This window comes from Euprymna scolopes, chromosome 6, assembly GCF_053919585.1.
Source record: "Euprymna scolopes isolate OS-2025 chromosome 6, ASM5391958v1, whole genome shotgun sequence".
NCBI classification, from domain to species: domain Eukaryota; kingdom Metazoa; phylum Mollusca; class Cephalopoda; order Sepiida; family Sepiolidae; genus Euprymna; species Euprymna scolopes.
This window is the reverse complement of record NC_136487.1, coordinates 94,387,599-94,407,305: the sequence shown is the minus strand read 5'-3', so window position 1 is coordinate 94,407,305 and position 19,707 is coordinate 94,387,599. Positions and strand designations below refer to the sequence as shown.

General features: G+C 35.0%; 1 protein-coding gene across 6 annotated transcripts in view; it reads left to right on the top strand.

Moving 5' to 3' along the window:
* The window catches only part of LOC145277805 (uncharacterized), a 171,466-nt gene that overhangs the window by 83,016 nt on the left and 68,743 nt on the right, over positions 1 to 19,707 (top strand). For all 6 annotated transcript variants that reach the window (XM_080129664.1, XM_080129662.1, XM_080129661.1 and 3 more), the window contains one exon: positions 13,474 to 13,608. In XM_080129664.1, the coding sequence (XP_079985790.1) occupies positions 13,474 to 13,608 (135 nt within the window). The remainder of the gene's footprint in view (positions 1 to 13,473; positions 13,609 to 19,707) is intronic.

Below are 19,707 nucleotides of genomic sequence, written 5' to 3'. Positions count from 1 at the left end.
TTATTTTTGAATTGGGGAAATGGAAAGATTGTTATGTCTAGTTTCTGATCCAATCACGAAGGGTGCAAGCACAATATCTGTAGAATGTGTATATTTTCTCCTGGTCTTGACTAGGGGCAATAGGAGGACTTCCTATTTAGGGGGAAAATAGGAACTACTTCCTCTAAAGATGTTGCAATTATGGTGTTGCTCCTAGGATGAAATGTAGGATTTTATAACTACTAAATGTGTCTAAAATATGGTTCTAAAGTTAATAAGATAGTGGCTAATATAATCTAGATATAAATTTGTATGTAGCATCTGTTGTTGCAAATCTACGGTACTTTGGTCCAAAGTGGGATTTCTGCAATCAAAATATTATACATGGAGATATATTCTAGTATTCATTGAAAACTTTAATTTTATCGTTCTTTATATAAATCTAATATATAAAATCAAGTAAGTCTGATTCTCAAGTTTGTCACTGATAGCCTTCTAAGTCAATATTTTATTCCAGCTAGCCAGTCAATTATGCTAATTATTGGTCTCTCTTCTTTACAGTTCAAACTTTCTAATTCATGTGCTGTCCTTCGTGTCCGAAGACGACTTCCTGTAAACCATCATTCTCCACTTGTCACGGTCACGACTGAGGGTTTGCTAGCTTCCAGTAGAGATCAACCTTTCCTTTAGATTTCGTTTGATGGTGTCACGAAACTTGAGCTTAGATCTGCCTATGCCTCGTACCCCGTCCTCCAGTTGTGAAAACAGTATCTGTTTTGGTAGTCGGGAGTTCTCCATTCTGTTTACGTGCCCGGCCCATTTCAGGTTTTTCCGGATGAGCAGGTCATAGATGCTTGGGAGGTTGGCTTGTGATATGATCTCCCTGCTGCTGACAGTCATACCACTTGACATTTAAAATCTGCCGGAAATATCTCATCATATAGGTGTTGAGCTTGCGGGCTATCAGTTTGTACACTGGCCAAGTCTCTGCACCGTATAAGAGTGACGAGAGGACGATGGCACGGTACACCAAGCATTTAGTTCTGAAAGTCAGGTCTTTATTTTGCCAGACCTTCTGTTTGAGTTTTCCATAGGATATGGAGGCGTTAGCCATTCTTGTAGAAATCTCCTCGTCCATTTTGTTGTTGTTTATGACCGTGGTCACTAGGTACTTGAATTTGCTGACATTGTAAAGCTTCTGGTCTTGAATCTTAATTGGCTGGCTTGTTGCTGGTGATCCAGGGGATTGTTGGTACATCATTTCGGTTTTCTTGATGTTAATCTTGAATCCAAAGGCCTTGGCTGATCCTGCAAAGCGAGTTATTATGTTCTGAGCATCCTTGTGACTATGCGCTACAAATGCGGTGTCATCAGCAAACATGAGCTCCCGTACGAGTATCTTTGTTGTTCTATTTGCGGATTTGTATGCATTGACATTGAAAAGGCCTGCTCCCGGCCTAGATCGTATAAAAACACCCTTATCACAATCTCTAAAGGCATGCCGAAGCACAACTGACAAGTAGAGTGAGAAGAGGGTTGGAGTGAGGACGCAGCCCTGTCTGACACCATTCTGCACGTCAAACGGATCGGAGAGCTCGCCCTTCAACTTAACTGTGGCTTTCATACCTGAATGAAGCGCTCTGACAAGGCTGGTGAAGTGTGCAAGAAAGCCAAGCTTCAGCAAGACTTCCCAAAGATCCACCGTGTCGAAAGCCTTCGTAAAATCCACAAAGATCATGTACAGCTCCATATTTTGCTCCACACATTTTTCCTGGATCTGTTTGAGTGAGAAGATCATATCCACTGTGCCTCTGTTTGCACAGAATCCACATTGTGCCTCAGAGAACACGAGCGAACACTTTCCCAGGGACTGAGAGCAGTGATATACCCCTGTAGTTACCGCACAGCCTGCGATCTCCCTTTTTGAATACGGTCATTAGCTGTGCGTCTTTCCAATCTTGAGGGACAGTTGCAGTGGTCCAGGCACTCTGTATGATTGTGCAGAGAGTGCTAAGTAATTTTTGTCCTCCTCGCTTGATCTCGGGGTGTATGCTGTCAGACCCAGCTGATTTGCCATCCTGTAACCTCAGCACTGCTTTGCAGATTTCATCTGAGTCAGGGCATCTGTCCATCCAGTGCTGTGTCAGGAACTGCTCCAGGTTGATTATTGCTCGTTCGTGAATGTCTGGCGTCTCGTTTAGCAATGTTTTGAAATGCTCAGTCTATCGTTTTAGAAGCTCGCATTTGCCAGAAAGGAGAGTAGAATTGTCGCTTGCAAGTAGTTGATCGAGATGGCTCACATTTGGGCCCCAGACTGCTTTCATACTCCCATAGAAACCCTTCATGTCATTGGTGTCAGCCAGAATCTGTAGTTCAGCAGCCTTAGACATCCACCAACTGTTCCCTACATCTGCTCTGGAGCTTGCTGTTTGCCTTAGCGTACTTTGCTTTAGTGTTCCTGAACAACATTGAACTTCTTGCAGCTTTTCTCTGGTTGATGAGTGGCTTGATTTCTTTGCAGTTCTCATTGAACCAGTCCTCATGGCGTTTCCCGACCAGCCCGAGGCACTATTTGGATGTTTCATAAACAGTTTCTTTGAAGGACAGCCAATCTGAGTTTACATCTCCGGTTGGTTCAGCAAGTCTCTCATTGAGAGCATTCACCAGCTCTTCTCACATTTTGACGTTTCAAGCCGTTGACATCCAGCTTCTTAGGGGGGTGTTTCTTTATCTTTATTTTGCGTCTCAGTTTGAATCTCGCTTGTGTCCGGATCATAATATGGTCAGTGTTACAGTTTGCTCCCATCATTGCTCTCGTGTCCAGGATATCTGGGAGGTCACATTGACGAGTGATGATGAAGTCAATGAGGTGCCAATGTTTACTTCTAGGGTGCATCCAGGAGTTCCTGTGAACAGGCTTGTGTTTAAAGGTGTTGGTGATGCAAAGCTGATACTCAGTGCAAAGTGAAAGGAGGAGCTCCCCATTTGAGTTGACTTTCCCCGCATCCATACTTCCCTAGTGCTCTGGGCAAGGTGATATAATTCTGTCCTACCCTGGCATTAAAGTCTCCCATGAGTATGATCTTATCCGATTTTGGTATGGATGCAAGTGTACTGTTCTAACTGATGGTAGAATGTATCAATAGTTTCCTGAGAGTTTATCATAGTCAAAGCATATATAGCTATCAGGGTACACCAATGGTCTTCTGATAAAGGTAGCCTGAGTGTCATCAGCCTGTCATTTATCGTATGGAGCACTTCTATCAGTTTCGTCACTAGCTCGTTTTTGATGGCTAGTCCAACACCGGACTCGCTTCTCTCACTAGAGGCCTTGCCACTCCAATAAATGGTGTAGCCGGACTCTCTAATGGAACCGCTATCTTTGCACCTGACTTCACTCAGGGCAGCAATATTGATGTCATATTTTTCTAATTCGCACAATATAATCGCATTTATTCTTTCTGGTCTTGCCGAATCAGACCTGTCAAGCATCGTTCGTATGTTCCACGATGCAAACTTGAAATTGGGTGTATTGTGAACCTTATAAACCTCGGCGACGCCCTGCCAGTATGAGTTCTTCTTCTGTTTTTGTTTCATGGTTCGTAAGGAATTTGCTGATAAGATAGTTTAAGGATGAAGTGGGTTTTGTCAGTTGCTATTTCAGCCCTCTCCTCGAATGGGGTATGCCAGACTGGCAAGGATTGCCCAAGACGAGTCGGCAGCTCATTGGTCGCAGTGACTAGCCAGAATGAGTGTTATCAACTTTATCAAACTGCCTTAACAGAGCGTCACAGGTTCTGGTTTTTCTGTCTGTGTTGAGCTTCCCATAGATCCCTGCATTATTAGCCTGAAGTTCAGTTTCTGAAAATTTTCGAATGATATCCTATACAATATTTCTTTCAGTATAATTTCTCATATATACTACTAAATTTCATTTCTTGGTAATCTATGTTCATTAATTAATTATATGTTTACATTTTTGTTTTTAAAAAAAAAAAAAAACTGAAATTGGCTGCCATGGTCTCATCACCATTCAATCTCATCATTTAATCTTGTCAATGATATAACATTTTTATTGAAAAAGTAGTGTAAAAAAAAAAATGTGACAAAATGCATATGGTCATAAAGAGGGAAAAAATATCCAAACCTGCAAGACACAAAAATAGTAGTAACTTCCTATTTGTCATCAGATTTGGAAAAAATTTTTTTTAAGTTTCTTTGTTAGATCAAGCACTTTTTATGTATGTAATTATTGAGATATTTTAAGTAGGGATGTACTGATTTTATATATATATATATATTGACCAATTATCGATTAATCGGCCGATTAATTGATTTTCTAATGCAGATTTATCAGCAAATTTTGTTGTCATAAATGATGCTAATATTAATTATATTGGAAAGGAAAGGAAGACAAATTAACTCACTCTTTTGCTTGCCACTTAAAATTTATCGAAGCGACATACATCACTAAACCATATTATCATATTGAGGGATTGTACAGTAAATTACGGCGATGTGTGAACTGAAAATAAAGCATTCTTCATCAGTCATATTCTTGTTCCTCATTTTTGGACTCTTGCTACCATTGCATACATATTTTTTTTTTTTTTTTTTGTGGTTTAAATAATGTATATTTTATTGAGATAAATTACTAATTAGATATTAGACATGAGTAATTTAAATACGTAAAAAATTAACTAAATATTAACAACCTTCAACCATTATGACAACCAGTTTCTGCTGGAAGTATTTTGATATCAATCCCAAGAATAAGAATACAGCTGCTTGCAAATAATGTCAAACCATCACATCAAAAGGTGGCAAATCATCAAAAACTTTTACAATGACTAATACGTTACATCATCTTAGAAAGGTTCATTCAAAAGAAGCAAAAGTTGCAAATAAGATAAAACAATGAATATTCAGGAACAGACGGCAGCAACTACGAGTCTCCAGTGAAACACCAAACTACTATAGAATCAATATTGGCCAAAAAGAAAATTTGATATATTAATAATCACAAGTCATGAGAGATCCATTCTCTGATAAGAGAAATGACTGCTGTTGATATTAAACCATATTCTGTGACATTGGATTTAATAGGCTTATTGCAAAACTTTGTTCAAATAACAGCATTCTAACAAAAACGTACTTCACTGCAAAATAATTTGATATATTTACAAAAGTAAAAACAAAAATTCAATTGTTTCTTGCTGAAATTAGCAACATTTCATGAACTACAAACAATGCTCCTTTTCTGAGTTTGATAGTTCATTGGTTTTCAGATGACTTTCAACAGTGCAGAGCTGTGCTTAGAGTTGTTTCATTCCCTCATGCACACACGGGTGCAATAATAAGTGAAAAATTGCATAATGCTTTGGATGAATATAAAATTTTCTTAGTCTTGCTGGATTTAGGAACAAATATAGTTGCTAATGTCAGAGAATGTGATTTAGAATAACTATCATAGATTGTATCACAGGCTGCAAAGACAACCATTACATCATTTAACAGAAATACAGATTCTCACTTTAATCGCTTTCTATTAGCAATAAACAAATTAACAGAAATACAGGATCAGCTTAATTTGGAAAAACAAACTCATTCAAGGTGTGACCACATGATGGAGTTCAATATATTATATGCTGAAAATAAATCAAGAACAACAAAAAGCTCTTGTAATGTGTGCTGTTAAGATTCCTATCTTACAACTTACCAATGGGGACATGTTTGAAAAAATATCCAGTTACTGAGTCCATTTGAAGAAATTACCAAAGAAGCAAGTTACAGAACATCAATCATATCAATGATAATATCTACAAATTTAGCTTTGAGGTTATTTTTGTCAAAAGCTGTCCAATCTAATTCTAGTATTTATGACTTTAGTGGAATCCTTACCATTGTTAAATAATTCAGGTTATCAATCGAAACAAGATTTTCATCTTATCTAAATGATAAAAACTGGTGTATGTCTACTTTCCTAGACTCATGATTCAAATATTAATTTTAAGATTGGCATAGAAAACATTTAGAATTGGATTCTACATCTACTTTTCACTGATCAGCAGTATACACTACCCTGTTGAGGATGAAGAAGCATGACCATGTGTAAATTATAACATGGCAACTTTGAAACAAAATGTCATAAAAGATGCTGTCATCACTTCTAATATAAGAAGGTAATAGGAAGTAAGGGTACAATTATTTCTAATTCAATTTTGGCCTTCATTTTTGATGTGTGAAAAATGAACATTGCATCATTTATAATAGAAAAATTGCACTGATGGACAATTTTTAAAGTATCATCAAATAAAACTGAATAAAATTACAGTAAATATGAACATTCAATATAATTCTATACATAATGATTATTATGCCTATTTTTTTAAACAATTTCTGCTGCAATTTACTTCATTATAAGTTGATAAAAATGATATGTTTAATTTTGGTGGCGGAAATAAAGTACCAAATGGCATAAACATATACTAATTTCAAAATCAGAAAAGCTATTAAAAGATCTGGAATATTACATGCTTAACCAATACATATCGTAGAATGTCAGCTCTTTACACCATGTACTTCTTAAATAGTATCCTCAAGAAAACGTAATAATTTTATGGAGTATTTTTCACTTTGTTTATCATGGCTATGTAATCAAGTGCATGTTCAACATCAATTTAATTTTAATAAAAGTAAGAACTGCATGTTATCGGCAATAGACTTTATACAATTGGTATTCCTTTGCGATTCTGTTGAATTCTTCGCTTTGGTTCATTTGAGGTGGTTTCCTCAATCCCTTCCCACGTCAAACACATAGAAAAAAAAAAAAAAACTTCAGTTGTTCTTCTTCAATGCTTATGGCGCAAATCACTTGTTTTTTATTGTTTATTAAATTGTTAGGTGAAAGTACAGACTAGTTAGAAAAACACCCTCTCCTCCACATGTTAAGAAATGTTCTTTGCATAAGTTCTCTGCAAAAGTACTATTGTCTTTTAGGGTTTGTATTATTGTACACATAGATTTGAAAAAGTTGTCACAAAACAAATATGTAACAAATAAATGTTATGAAAGGCAAGATAACTTACTTTTCTACCTAACTGGATATGTTTTTAGTGTTTATATTTAATGTAACATGTTTATTCAGCTCGAAAAACATAGTGTTTACCGATGTATTGGGAAATTTAAAATGGTGGCCGATTCTCTCTCTCTCTCTCTCTCTCTCTCTCTCTCTCTCTCTTGGAGACGGTAAGTTTGGGAAAATGAGTTATAAATAAAAAACCAGTCAAAATACTGTTAAAAACTCGCCGAATATATGTCGGTCTATATCACAGTAACATATATTGAGCGAGTTTCTAACAGTATTTTTTTTTTTTTTTTTTTTTTTTTATTTCTCCCACCACAACTCATTTTTTTGCAACCCCCTCTTTGTAATACAGGTCTAAATAATGAGAAAATCTGATTTTTTTTTTTTTTTTTTTAACAAAAACTTTAAAATAACTTTTTTAGATTAAATTTTTTAAACTTCTTTCAGAATAGAAAATCTTTAAAATTTAATGAGGAACATATTTCATATAGGTTTCATTAACAAATATTCAGTACATAACGAGAAAAATAGAGATGAAAATTTCAAAAGGACTGTATAAAGTTACGGTCAATAGTAGTCCTCGCCAGCAAAAGTCTTTGTTATTCTATTATTATTTAAAACAGTTTGTGTCCTGCTCCTTCGCACGAGGACTAATTCAAAATATTAATGCTGATATATAAAAAAGAAAAAGGTGCTTATGCAGAGAAGGTACCATGCAATTTTTTATAGTATTTTCAAGTTAAATCCAAATTTTACATTATCTATTAAATTGTTAATTGAAAGTACAGAATAGTTAAACACCCTACTCTCCAAATGTTATGAATGGATTTCTAAATAACATTATTTCAGCACAATACCATCTCTGCATGAGTATCGAAAAAAAATTTTTTAAACGTTTTAATTAAATATTATTTTAATATTTCTAGGGTGCAAGTAGATGATAAAAAATAAATGAATACTTCAATGTTGTAAGTCAGGTTGAACATACACAGACGTTTTGTCGATAATTTCGTACATGAGATTTTTTGTGTGCATCACAAAAAATCTCATGTTATCGGTGCTTCTTATTTTTTTTTTTTTTTTTTTTTTTTTTTATTATTACATTTTCACCCCAAACAAGACAAATTTCCACTTTGGTGTAGGGGGCTACTATCAGGGGCAGCAAACTACTTGGAGACTGTAGGGATTTGGGCAGTAAGATGTCGGTTCACGTTACACTTGAACTTCTGCATGTCAGTACAGTTGGGGAAGCAGGGACCTGGAATGGAATTCCAGAGTCTAGCGGTTCTGGGGAAGAAACTACTGGAGTAGAAAGATCTTTTACATCTAGGGGTCTCTACTGTGTTGGGGTGGGATTTAGCTGCCTGTCAGGGTTGTCAAGGATGTCTACGTCGTGGGGACACAAGTGTCTGCAGTTCATCAGAGCATTCACCATTAAAATACTTGTAGAACAAGCAGAGGGATGCAACATTTCGTCGATGGGACAGAGGCTGAAGCTTAGATGCCAGTTCAAGGCCTATCAGATTGGCAGCTCTCTTTTGAACCTTGTCTAGGAGCAAGAGACTAGTAGCAGATGCACCAGCCCAAATGTGACAGCGATACTCCATACATGGGCAAATGGTGGCCTTATAGAGGTATAGGATACTTTCGTGTGTTAGTAATTTTCTAGCACGGTAGAGAGAGCCTACCTTCTTTGCAGTGGCCCTGGCAATGCTTTCAATGTAATTATTCCAACTCGTGTTTCCTGTGAACGTTAGGCCAAGGAGTTTGAAAGATGTACTCTCAGATAAAGAGTCACTGGTCACTGGCCATTGGTATTGGTTGGCAGAGAAGGTTTCTTGTAATTATTGAAGGAAACCAGTTTAGTCTTGGCAGCATTGAATGTGACCATCCATTTTTGTCCCCATTCCACTGCAGATTGGAGGTCATCCTCCAGTGTTTTTGCCATTTCTTTAGATATGTGTTCATTTGTTTTCCCTGTCATAGTGTGGTGTCATATATACCCATCTCAGAGGCAATTTTGTCGGGGAGGTCATTTATGAATATTAGGAACAATAGAGGTCCAAGGATAGACTCTTGATGCACTTCTGCATTTATATCATATTGTTTAGATGTACGACCGTTGAGGACAACCTGGATTTTTCTCTTATCTAAGAAGGATTTAATTATTTTAAGTATTCTACCAGTGATAACGTATGATCTTATTTTCCTGAGGAGACCCTCATGCCATATCCTGTCAAAAGCCTTAGATATATCTAGAGCTACTGCTCTCCCTCCCCCGCTTTGTCCAGTGAATGGTATATAAGTTCAGAGATTACAGTGAGAATGTCTGTTGTGGAACGGGCTTGTCTAAATCCATATTGTTGGTCAGTCAGAAGTTTAGCATACGTAAAGTGTTCAACCAATTCTCTTAAAATTTTAGGACAAAAATTAATATATTGGCTATTAAATATCATTTGAATAAAGTTTCTATCTTGACTTAGTTTTGTACTACAATGTCTCGACTTTGAGATATTTTAACTTTTGACTGGAAAGCTGCTCGTATTTTGTGCAAAGATGATTCTTTTTCCCTGATTGAGTAAAAAAAAAAAAAAAAAAAATGAAACTTTGACTGGTAGAACTTCCTTATCAAGTGTTTATGTGAACGGACTGAGAACATGTGATCGCATAGTTGCGAAAAGTCACCTACTGCTAACAGGCATGCTATACTGGCATATTTTATTAGTAGTATGATTTAAGTAGTGATTTCTTGGAATGTACAAATCACAACAGAAATATCAAAATAAAATTTATTGTGAATTCAGCCGAATAAGTTTTATTTTGATCTACATAGGGAAAATCTAATTATTACTGATTTAAAAACTGACTGTTAGATTAAGTAGTGTGTGCTTCGTCCAGCGCTGAACAGTACATTTTCTGGTATTGCTATATTAGTAAATATTAGCAGTTGAATGAACATAATAGGGGGGGGTGTATATATATATATATATATATATATATATAACTATTTCATTTATTCACATAAATTTACTATACGAAAGTATAGATTTATGCGTAAACTTTAAGTATTTACTTCAAAAGTGCTCAATACGTAGGTAGAGCTAGTTAGTAATTTATAAAATATATATGGCGATTAAGCTACACTGAATATTCTGCGTTTCATCCAACTATAGGATTCGTCAGGCTTATGCGCATAAGCCTGACGAATCCTATAGTTGGATGAAACGCAGAATATTCAGTGTAGCTTAATCGCCATATATATTTTATAAATTACTATATATATATATATATATATATATATATATATCCCACCTTACTATGTAGCTAAAAGAGAAATAGCTTGTTCACTTGTTGATTAGGAAATCACCTAGAGATGGTGTCTCAATAAAAGCATTAGTCCCCATCACATCACAGGGTAAGCATATGGTATGGCATCTTAGCTATAAAAAATTGCTTCAAATAAGTAAAAAAAAAAAATAAGTGAATAAAAAAAAAATTGCTTCAAATAAGTAATTTTTGAAGAAAATGGCATAAATTTTAAGCTGTGTAGTTCGAATGCTGAAAGCTTTCATGGAATGTCTTGGTGATTGTTTCTTGAGAGCTGAGTTGATCTGTTGTGTCCAGGAAACTTGTTGAATAGGTAAATCTGTTATACTGATTGTGGGAAAGAATGCAAGATATAAGTTGTATGGATTGGAGATGAAGAGAACACATGATTTTCATCTTTTTATTGCGAAGAAGTAGCAATATACATAAAATGCTTTGGATAATCACAGATTTCAAGGGGTTTCTGCTAAAATTGTCATATTTTAAAAACCAAAACAACTTAAGTCCTCAAAATACCACCATTTTGTTCTGGAATGAATATACTTTCAAATGAATTAAATAATAATGTACATTATATATTTTAAGAGTTTTAAGCAAATAAAGTGATAAAAATCTGAACATCATAAAAGAGCATTTTTGGTAAGATTTTGTAAAGACCCCACCTCCACCCTCGATTTGTAAATGTTTGTATTAAGAATTTTTTCATGAAATTTGGAAACTAACTCGAAGAGATGGCACTTTTAATAGTTTGGGGTGTCCAAAATACTTTTGACCACTCGTTTTTTTTTTTTTGTTTTTTTTTGTGTGTGTATTAAAAAAAGATTTCAACATGTATTTTTCAAAATTTTCTTTAGACATCCAGTGATCCACTGTTAGATAAAACCATCTTTTTACTGTTTTTATCCATTAAAAGTATAATTGTATGTTGTTTTCTCTTGTGGTAGCTAGCAATTTAAAATTATGATACGGTGGGGGGGGGGGTCGTTTGGAGTTTGAATGTAGATTGATGTAGGAGCAGTAATAGCAGCACGGCTGTAAACACACATTTTTTTTGTTGTTGATTCCAGGTCTTTTTTAATTGAAAATCTAATTATAAAAAAAATTTTCTTACATGTTTAGTTAGAGCTATTTTTTATTAACCATATAAATATTTTTAAAAATCAACCACTGGTTAAATCTTAAAAATATTGTTTTGCTGAAAATCTGAAATGATTTTTTGGTTCACATGTACAAGCGGTACACCCCCTCTATTTTTTTTTTTTTTTTAATTTAAATTTTCGTCTTTTTTACAATGTTTTCAGCGGATTATTACCGAATGGAAACTAACTTAAAAATCAAATTCATCCAAAATGTGTGAACAATTTGTCAGCTTTAACAAAAAGTTGTTTTTTTTTTTTATATTTAAATAGGTGGGCAAAACATGGCAAGCTCTCCACCAAACAAAATACCTCTGTAAGCTACATATAAGCGTAAAAAAAAAAAAAAAATCTTATAAGTTCACATGATTTATCTTCCATAAAAAAATGAATTGGTCAGCTGTCCTAAAATGCTAGAATGGTCTTGAAATGACAAATTATTTTAATTGAATTTATGTGAAATCAACCCCCACTCTAAATTCTAAACATTTTTTTTTTTGTTTCTATCAAGTTTTCAGGATGTTCACATATAATTTCCTTTAGCTCTATCATTAACCGAAAGTCAGAATGGCAATCTCCACACCTTCTCATAATTGCACAAAGACCCTCTTAAAACCACACATAATCGCCTTTTAGAGAAAAAAAGAACTGTTTGAGATTTATCTCCAATAGAAAAAAAATGGGTTAACTGCTCTAAAATGCTAGAATGTCTCAAAATGAATCATTTTACATTAGATTCTAAAATAATTTTTGTTTGTCTTTCATTAAAGTTTTTCAAGGTGTTCACACGTAATTGTCTACAACAGCAGAATTAGATATTTTAGGGGTAAAGAAAGTATTAATATTAATCTACAATGATACTCAAGAAATATTGCAATATATTCATTTTTACATAGTCTTAGATTTAGATTTCCGTACAATTCAGCTTTGAGTTCTCTAACTTTTCTGTTAAAGGATACATGGCATTTTTAAGGAATTGCAACATATTTATATGTATTTACTGCAGATTATTTGCAAACCATTAATTTCTGGAAATTTTCAGTGGCATATTCTGATTCCTTGCACAAAAATAATTATATGGCTAATTTCATTGCTTAATCTTGTGTTTTAACAAAGATATAACATTTTTACTGAAAAAGTAGTAAAATGCATATGGTTTTAAAGAGGGAAAAATATCCAAACGTGCAAGGCACAAAAATACTCATAACTTCCTTAATTTTAACCGGATTTTAAGAATTTAAAAAGATGCTTTCTTAGCTTATCAAGCTCTTTCTATGTATGCCATTATTGAAATATGTTAAGCCATTTCAATTTTTTCATGTGTATTGCTAATAGAAGAATCATGTAAATGAATCCTACTGATGAAGTTGATGGTTACTAACAAACATTTTTACGGCTGTATGAGTTTGTTTATGCACGACAATGTGGCTTGAATGAAGATGCAAAAATGAGTTTTTTTAACAGGCTTTAGTAAGGTTAATGAGAAGGAAGGACTTGTGGCATGAGATTTGAATGATTTTACTGGCAAAACCGCTAGTAAATTTGATGTGCATATTGGAAATGGATATGGTGGTAGAAGCATTTGAGAGTTTGGTTTTGCAATGGACATGTTGGTGCAATGGTCATGACTGATGCTTCAATGATTTCCAAATATTCATATTTTGAAATATTCTCAACCTAGGAGAAATTACTACCTAATATTAGGTTTGTGCAAAAATGTTGTTTTTTGAACTTCACATTCATGTCCAAAAACATTTTTGCACTAACCTAATACAAGACATTTATGCAAGAAAGCTTGTTACTTTGTACATTCTATAATTTCATGTAGCTGACATGTAGATCATAAACTGTGTTCGGAATTGATTCTGACATCTTATTTTATTAAAATTTTTATATGATTCTGAATAAGTGTGTACTCAGGAGGTTTTCTTTTTTTCTTTCCAGGTAAATTTACTTCTTTAAGCAATTCAACTCCGCACCACTATTACAGAACAATGATTCCTGATGTTAAATCCATGAATAATGACGAGTTGGCAACAGCTCTCAGGAATTCAGGAGCGAGAGTCGGTCCGATTACAGGTAATTATTTATTTCTTGTAAACTTGATTGTTGAATAATTTTGTGAAGCCCTCATAACTGCTGTGGTTGTTGTTAAGCAAATCAAACTTTTTCATAAAGTACACAAAGTTCTTGTCTCAGATTGTCTGGTCTGCATGAAGTCCTTAATTATTTTTTTATTTATTTTTTTTTTTTTATACATGGGCATCACCACATTATCAAGGCCAAGAGGCCACTCAAGGATAAGGGTTAAAGCGTGTACAGTAGAAATTGGACAATACAGTAATCATTAGTAATGAAAATTTGGTAAATTTGATAACTTATATGGAACGGCTCATCAAGAACTTATTTACGTTAGACTTGAACCCAACCATATTGTAGTCAGCCAGAAAGCAGGAAAACGGAAGACAATTCCACAGGCGTGCAGTTCTAAGAAAGAAGCTTTGTTCATGGAATCTACGTTTAGGTTTAGGCACAGATAAAGAGTGGGGGGAATTATTGATAGTTTACAGCTAGACGAGTGTTTCTTGTGAAAGTTAGGTGAGGGGGGGGCCATAGACTGAAGCTCAGTCGAACACTTTCCATGAAAATAACGATACATCAGAGACAAACTCGCAACATCTCTTCTGTGAGATAGAGGTTGCAGGGAAGAGAAAAGGGCATCTCCTACGAGGCTACGAAGTCTATTTTGAACTCTATCAAGGCAGGACAAGTCCTTTCTAGCAGCTTCTGCCCAGATGTGTATTTCATCCTTAGACGTACCTGGCTCTTATATAGATAGAGAATTGCATCAGCAGTGAGATATCTACTGGATCGATAGAAAGATCCCACCATTTTTCCAGCGGCCTTTGCAACAGATTTGATGTACGTGTTCCATTTAAGATCAGGAGTAATGGTCAAGCCCAGAAGCTTGTCAAAACGAGGCCTCCTCAAGATGAGAGCCATTCATTTCAATTGATGTCAGATGTGGATCAGAATGTTGATGATGTAACGAGAGAAGCTTGGTTTTAGATGCATTAAAAGTAACCAGCCACTCCTTTCCCCATTGTACTACGTGCTCAAGATCAGAGGAGAGAGAATTGGAGAGAACTTGGTTGTTTACTGTCTTAGATGTGCTACCATAAATGGTAATGTCGTCAGCATAAATGTCTACAAATGATGTAAGGATGTGATTTGGAAGATCATTAATGTAGATCAGGAAAAGAGTTGGGTCCAGGATTGGCCCCTGAGGGACTCCAGCATTAATACTGTGAGCTTCTGATTTTTGCCCCTCAACTACTACTCTTATGAACCTATCAGAAAGAAATGATTTAATAATTGAGAAGACATTTCCAGCTATACCATAGCTAGAGATCTTGTGAAGTAAACCTTTATGACATGCCCTATCAAAGGCCTTAGATATGTCAAGAGCAATTGCCCTAGAAAGATTGCCTCCATCGAGAGATTTGCTAATCCTATGAGATATAACTGTAAGCACATCTGCTGTAGATCTAGCAGAACGGAAACCATATTGAGTGTCACTAAGAAGGTTATTTTTGTTGAGATGGTTGATTACTTCTGTATTTAACAGAGATTCCAGCAACTTACTCAGGACGCACAGGAGACTTATTGGTCTGTACTGAGAGGAGGATGAGCGATCACCTGAATTCTTAAATACAGGGCATACTGATGAAATTTTCCAGGGAGATGGGAAACTATTCTCCTTAAGACAACGTTTAAACAGTTTTGTAAGTATGGGCGCTAGTTCAGGTTGAAGTTTTTTGAGTACTATAATTGGAATACCGTCAGGGCCAGTTGCTTTACTGGAATCAAGGTTTTTGATTAGCTTGGCAACATCACGTACAGATATACGTATATCACATAGCATGTTTTCTGATACAGGAGGAAATATTGGGGGTTGGCGGCCTTGGTCGCAAAGGGTAGAATTAGCTGCAAAATTCTTGACAAAGAGTTTGGCTTTGTCTGATGCTGACGAGATTACCTCAGGTCCATTGATAATAGTTGGGATGGAGCACACGTTTCTGTTCAGGATTCTGTTTGCTATTTGCCAAAACTGGTGGGAACTAAGCCGCTGCTCAGTTACTTTGGACTTAACGGACTGAGCATACAACTCTCTTGCGTTCTTTATTACTTTCTTACAATGGTTGCTGGCAGTCCTGAAAGCGGCTTTAGTTTCCATACATCTATTACGTTGGAAGCAGTGGAAAAAGTGATTTCTATGCGCAATGGCAGTAGCACATTCTGGAGAGAACCATGGCTGGCTGTTAGGTTTTTGCTGAAACTTTTTTGAGGGTATGAAATGGTCTATACCTACAATTAACCATTCCGTCAGGTCTGATACTATAGAGGACACATCATTTTTAAACATGGAATGCAGAGGTAGATCAGATATAAATGTACGGAAGCTATCCCAGTCAGCCTTAGTGTATCGATATACTGTACGATGGAGAGGTACGTCTGGGGATTTATTACATTTCATTTTTATCTTAATTGATACAACAGAGTGGTCGGAAGATCCAAGAGGCGATAGAACAGAAACTGAACATTGTTCAGGGCAAGTTGCGAGAAAAAGGTCTAGTAGGCTCGCATACTGGCCGTCATTGTCGGGCAAACGGGTGGGTTCCTGAACAATCTGAGTGAGGTCATAGGCAATGGAGAAATCATCGGTCTTGTTTGAGTGGGTCAACCATTCAACGTTGTGAACATTGAAGTCTCCACATACGTGAATGTTAGCTGAAGGATAAGCAGATAGGACTTGGTCAATTTTCTCAGATATGCTTTTAAAGATAGTAACTCCGCTGTTGTGAGGACGATAGAGAGTAAATATAAATGCAGTAGTGTGAGCTAAAGCAACCCGGAAGCACATATAGGATAAGTTAGGAGCTTCCCTGGAGATGTCCCTACCACATGGAAAGCTATCTTTAATATAGGCACATATTCCATGCCCATGGCAATCTTGGGTCAGATTTAGAAGTTAAGTTAGAGTATCCTTTAATTGCGAACTCTTCTAGGGAAATAGCCTGTCCAATGCCAGTTTCACTTAAAAATAAAAGGTCTGGTTTAGTCTCCTGTAATTGGGCTTCAACCTCTTGAAGGTTAGAACGTAGATCCCTGGTGTTGGAGAATGAGACATGGTAGTAGGGGTCTACGTTGGAAGTTGGAGAACCGGGTTTAATCGTGTATTTTTTCTTGAAACTTGTGATGAAATTTTGGAATTTGTGGACTAGGTCGTCAGATTTACTTAGAGCAGGACAGAGAGGGGAAACTAAGAGAGAAAAAGAAACAAAGAATTTTTTTTTTTTATTTGTAGCTAATGATAAGGTAAAGCCGTAACAATTACCCACTAGTATGGCATCGAGAGGCCCCACCAGAAGCTACTGCATGGTCCAGAATTCATTCACCAAATGGCAATACAGCAGCCCCAGTACTTTACACCTGCTGATAGGACAGCCTCCTTAGTGGTTAATCCAAGGTTCGGGTCCCTGACTATCAGGCGGACAACGTCAGCCCGGACAAAACGTTTACCTCCAGCACCCTTACTAGTGACATGGCTACAAGGATAGACATAGAAACAGAAAATTTCCGGCATCTCTGCCAATTTTACTGATGAATCTAAATTTAATCTTTTTGGATCAGATAAAAGACCACATGTCAGAAGAAAAAATGGAGAAAAACTGTCCCCTAAGTGCGTTAAAAGTACAGTAAAATTTGGAGGCGGCAGTATAATTGTATAGGGCATGATATCTTCAAAAGGAACTGGCCCTCTTGTGAGAATTCATGGAAAAGTTAATGCCCAAATGTACAGAGAATTGATTAGAGAACATGTGGTACCTAATCTTTCTAATTCTGATATCTTTATGCAAGACAACGCACCGTGCCATAAAGCAAAAATAGTTTTAGAAGAGCTTAATAGATCCAATATTTGCGTTATGGATTGGCCAGCTCAGAGCCCAGACCTGAATCCAATTGAAAATGTTTGGAAAATTATTGGTGATAAGATCACAGAAAAAACCAAAAAAAATCTTGATGATTTATGGGAATGTATAAAAATATCCTGGAATAATATTTCACTTAGAACATGTGAACGATTGGTTCTGTCTTGCAGCAAAAGATGCCATAGTGTGATTGAAAACAAGGGGCTTTTCACTAAATACTGAAAGGATTCTTTATTTTTTCATAATGAATTTCCCGCGTTCCTTAACTTTTGGACGCCTGTAATTTAATTAAATTTATTTATATGCAAAAAAAACTAATATGTATTAAAATCAAAAATTTAAAAAAAAATTTTTTCTTTAACTACCATTATTAAACATTGGAAAATTCACCAAAAATTTTGTTTTTCTTTTTCATAGATAAAGTTTGAAGGCATTAAAAAAAAAATGATCGATCATTCCTTAACTTTTGGACGCTACTGTATATATATTGTTGTAACAAAATCAAGACATCAAGGAATAGATTGATAGCAACAAATAGTGTATTTCATTGTTTCATGTCTTGATTTTAGTAAAACAATATATGAATGCTCAATTATCATTATATTATTACGCTTATCGCTCCGTTCGTTATCAACCTAAAAACCCTTAAAAGGAAAATGAAATATTCCAAACACCTAATAAACATTTCAAAGATGAATAAAAACAAATAACTTGTGTCGCTGCGATGCACAAAGAATGCTTCGTTCTGATTGGATAAATGAGACTTCTTCTTAACCAATTGAAAACTAAAACAAAGATGGCGGCCTTATCTTGTTATTTCAAAACTGTACGTATTCATGTTTACTTTAATAAAAAAAATTTTATACTTACGTTTTTTGCTTCCTTTTTTAAACATAAGTATTTTTTTGTTTACAGGTTACTTCAATAAAACATTTTTTTTTTTTTTATGAAATATAATTTTGGAGCTTACAGTTTAAGTCCTCTCATTTTGACTTAAAACTTATTGGTATATGAACGATTACCGAATTTTCAATTATATAAACCCAGTAAAATTTGGAAAACTATAAATAAGACATATATAAAAATATACTTTCAAACAGTGTCAAGTAGTGACAGCTAGTTCTTGTATAATAATTCAAAAACCTATAAGATCCTATCAAATGAAAATAAATTGATGTCTCTACAAGTTGATCAGGATGTTTTATATCTACTTTTGTTCGTAACTTTTTATAGTAGGATAAAAGAAGGGAAAAAATGACAGGCATCATAAACTCAATTTTTGGGGTTTGCTTGTTAGGAATGGTATAATGGTTTTTAACTCGGTTACTAACTTAATTTAAAGAACGTCATTCGATATCATCCTTGTTGATTCCGATTGTCAAAGTTCTATGACCCAATAACTTTTAAAACAAACAAATTTTATAAATTTTGTTCATATATTTTTCATGAACATATATTTAGTAATTTTTCTGTAAATGTCATAAAAAGCAAACCTGCAGATTTCCCTTCATCCGTGAACCTGAGATTCTCTCAATCTGTATAATATTCTGCTTGTTCCTCCCTTAGTTAATCCATGTTATACGTCGAAAAAATTCAAATACAATTTTTTAGGGCAAAACTGCTTCAAAAAAGGCGAAATTTGAGAACTTTGGCTTAGGAAAGATAAATCTGGTAACCCTGGACAAGAATGAGTGACCTCCTTTTGTAGCCTCATTTTCGAATATCAGTAATATATGATCATGTTGTGAGAAAGGAACTAGTAATTTCGACGAACATTTCTTTACCAAAGAAAGAAGTCAGCAAAACATTACATAAAAAAATTGGAGCATTTGGAAGAAATAGAACAAAAAAAAAACATTGTCTGCCAAGAGGTACTAAACTGAAGGAATAAATCAGATTGTCTCTTACAATGTGATTTTATTATTTGTATTGAATTATGTAGAACAATATTACTTTAGTATTTATTAATTTGTCTCGTTTGGGTCAGTTCTCCATTTAAAATGGACACTATTTTCATAGGAATGTTAATAAACTCATTTATGCATGTTACAAATTTTTCTCTCAAAAAAAAACTAATTTTTTGTGCTATCCAGAAAAATATCAGCTTTATTAAGACATTTCTTGATTAAATACATTTCTGTGGAACTTCTACAGATTCTACTAGTTTTAATTATCGTGGGAAGAC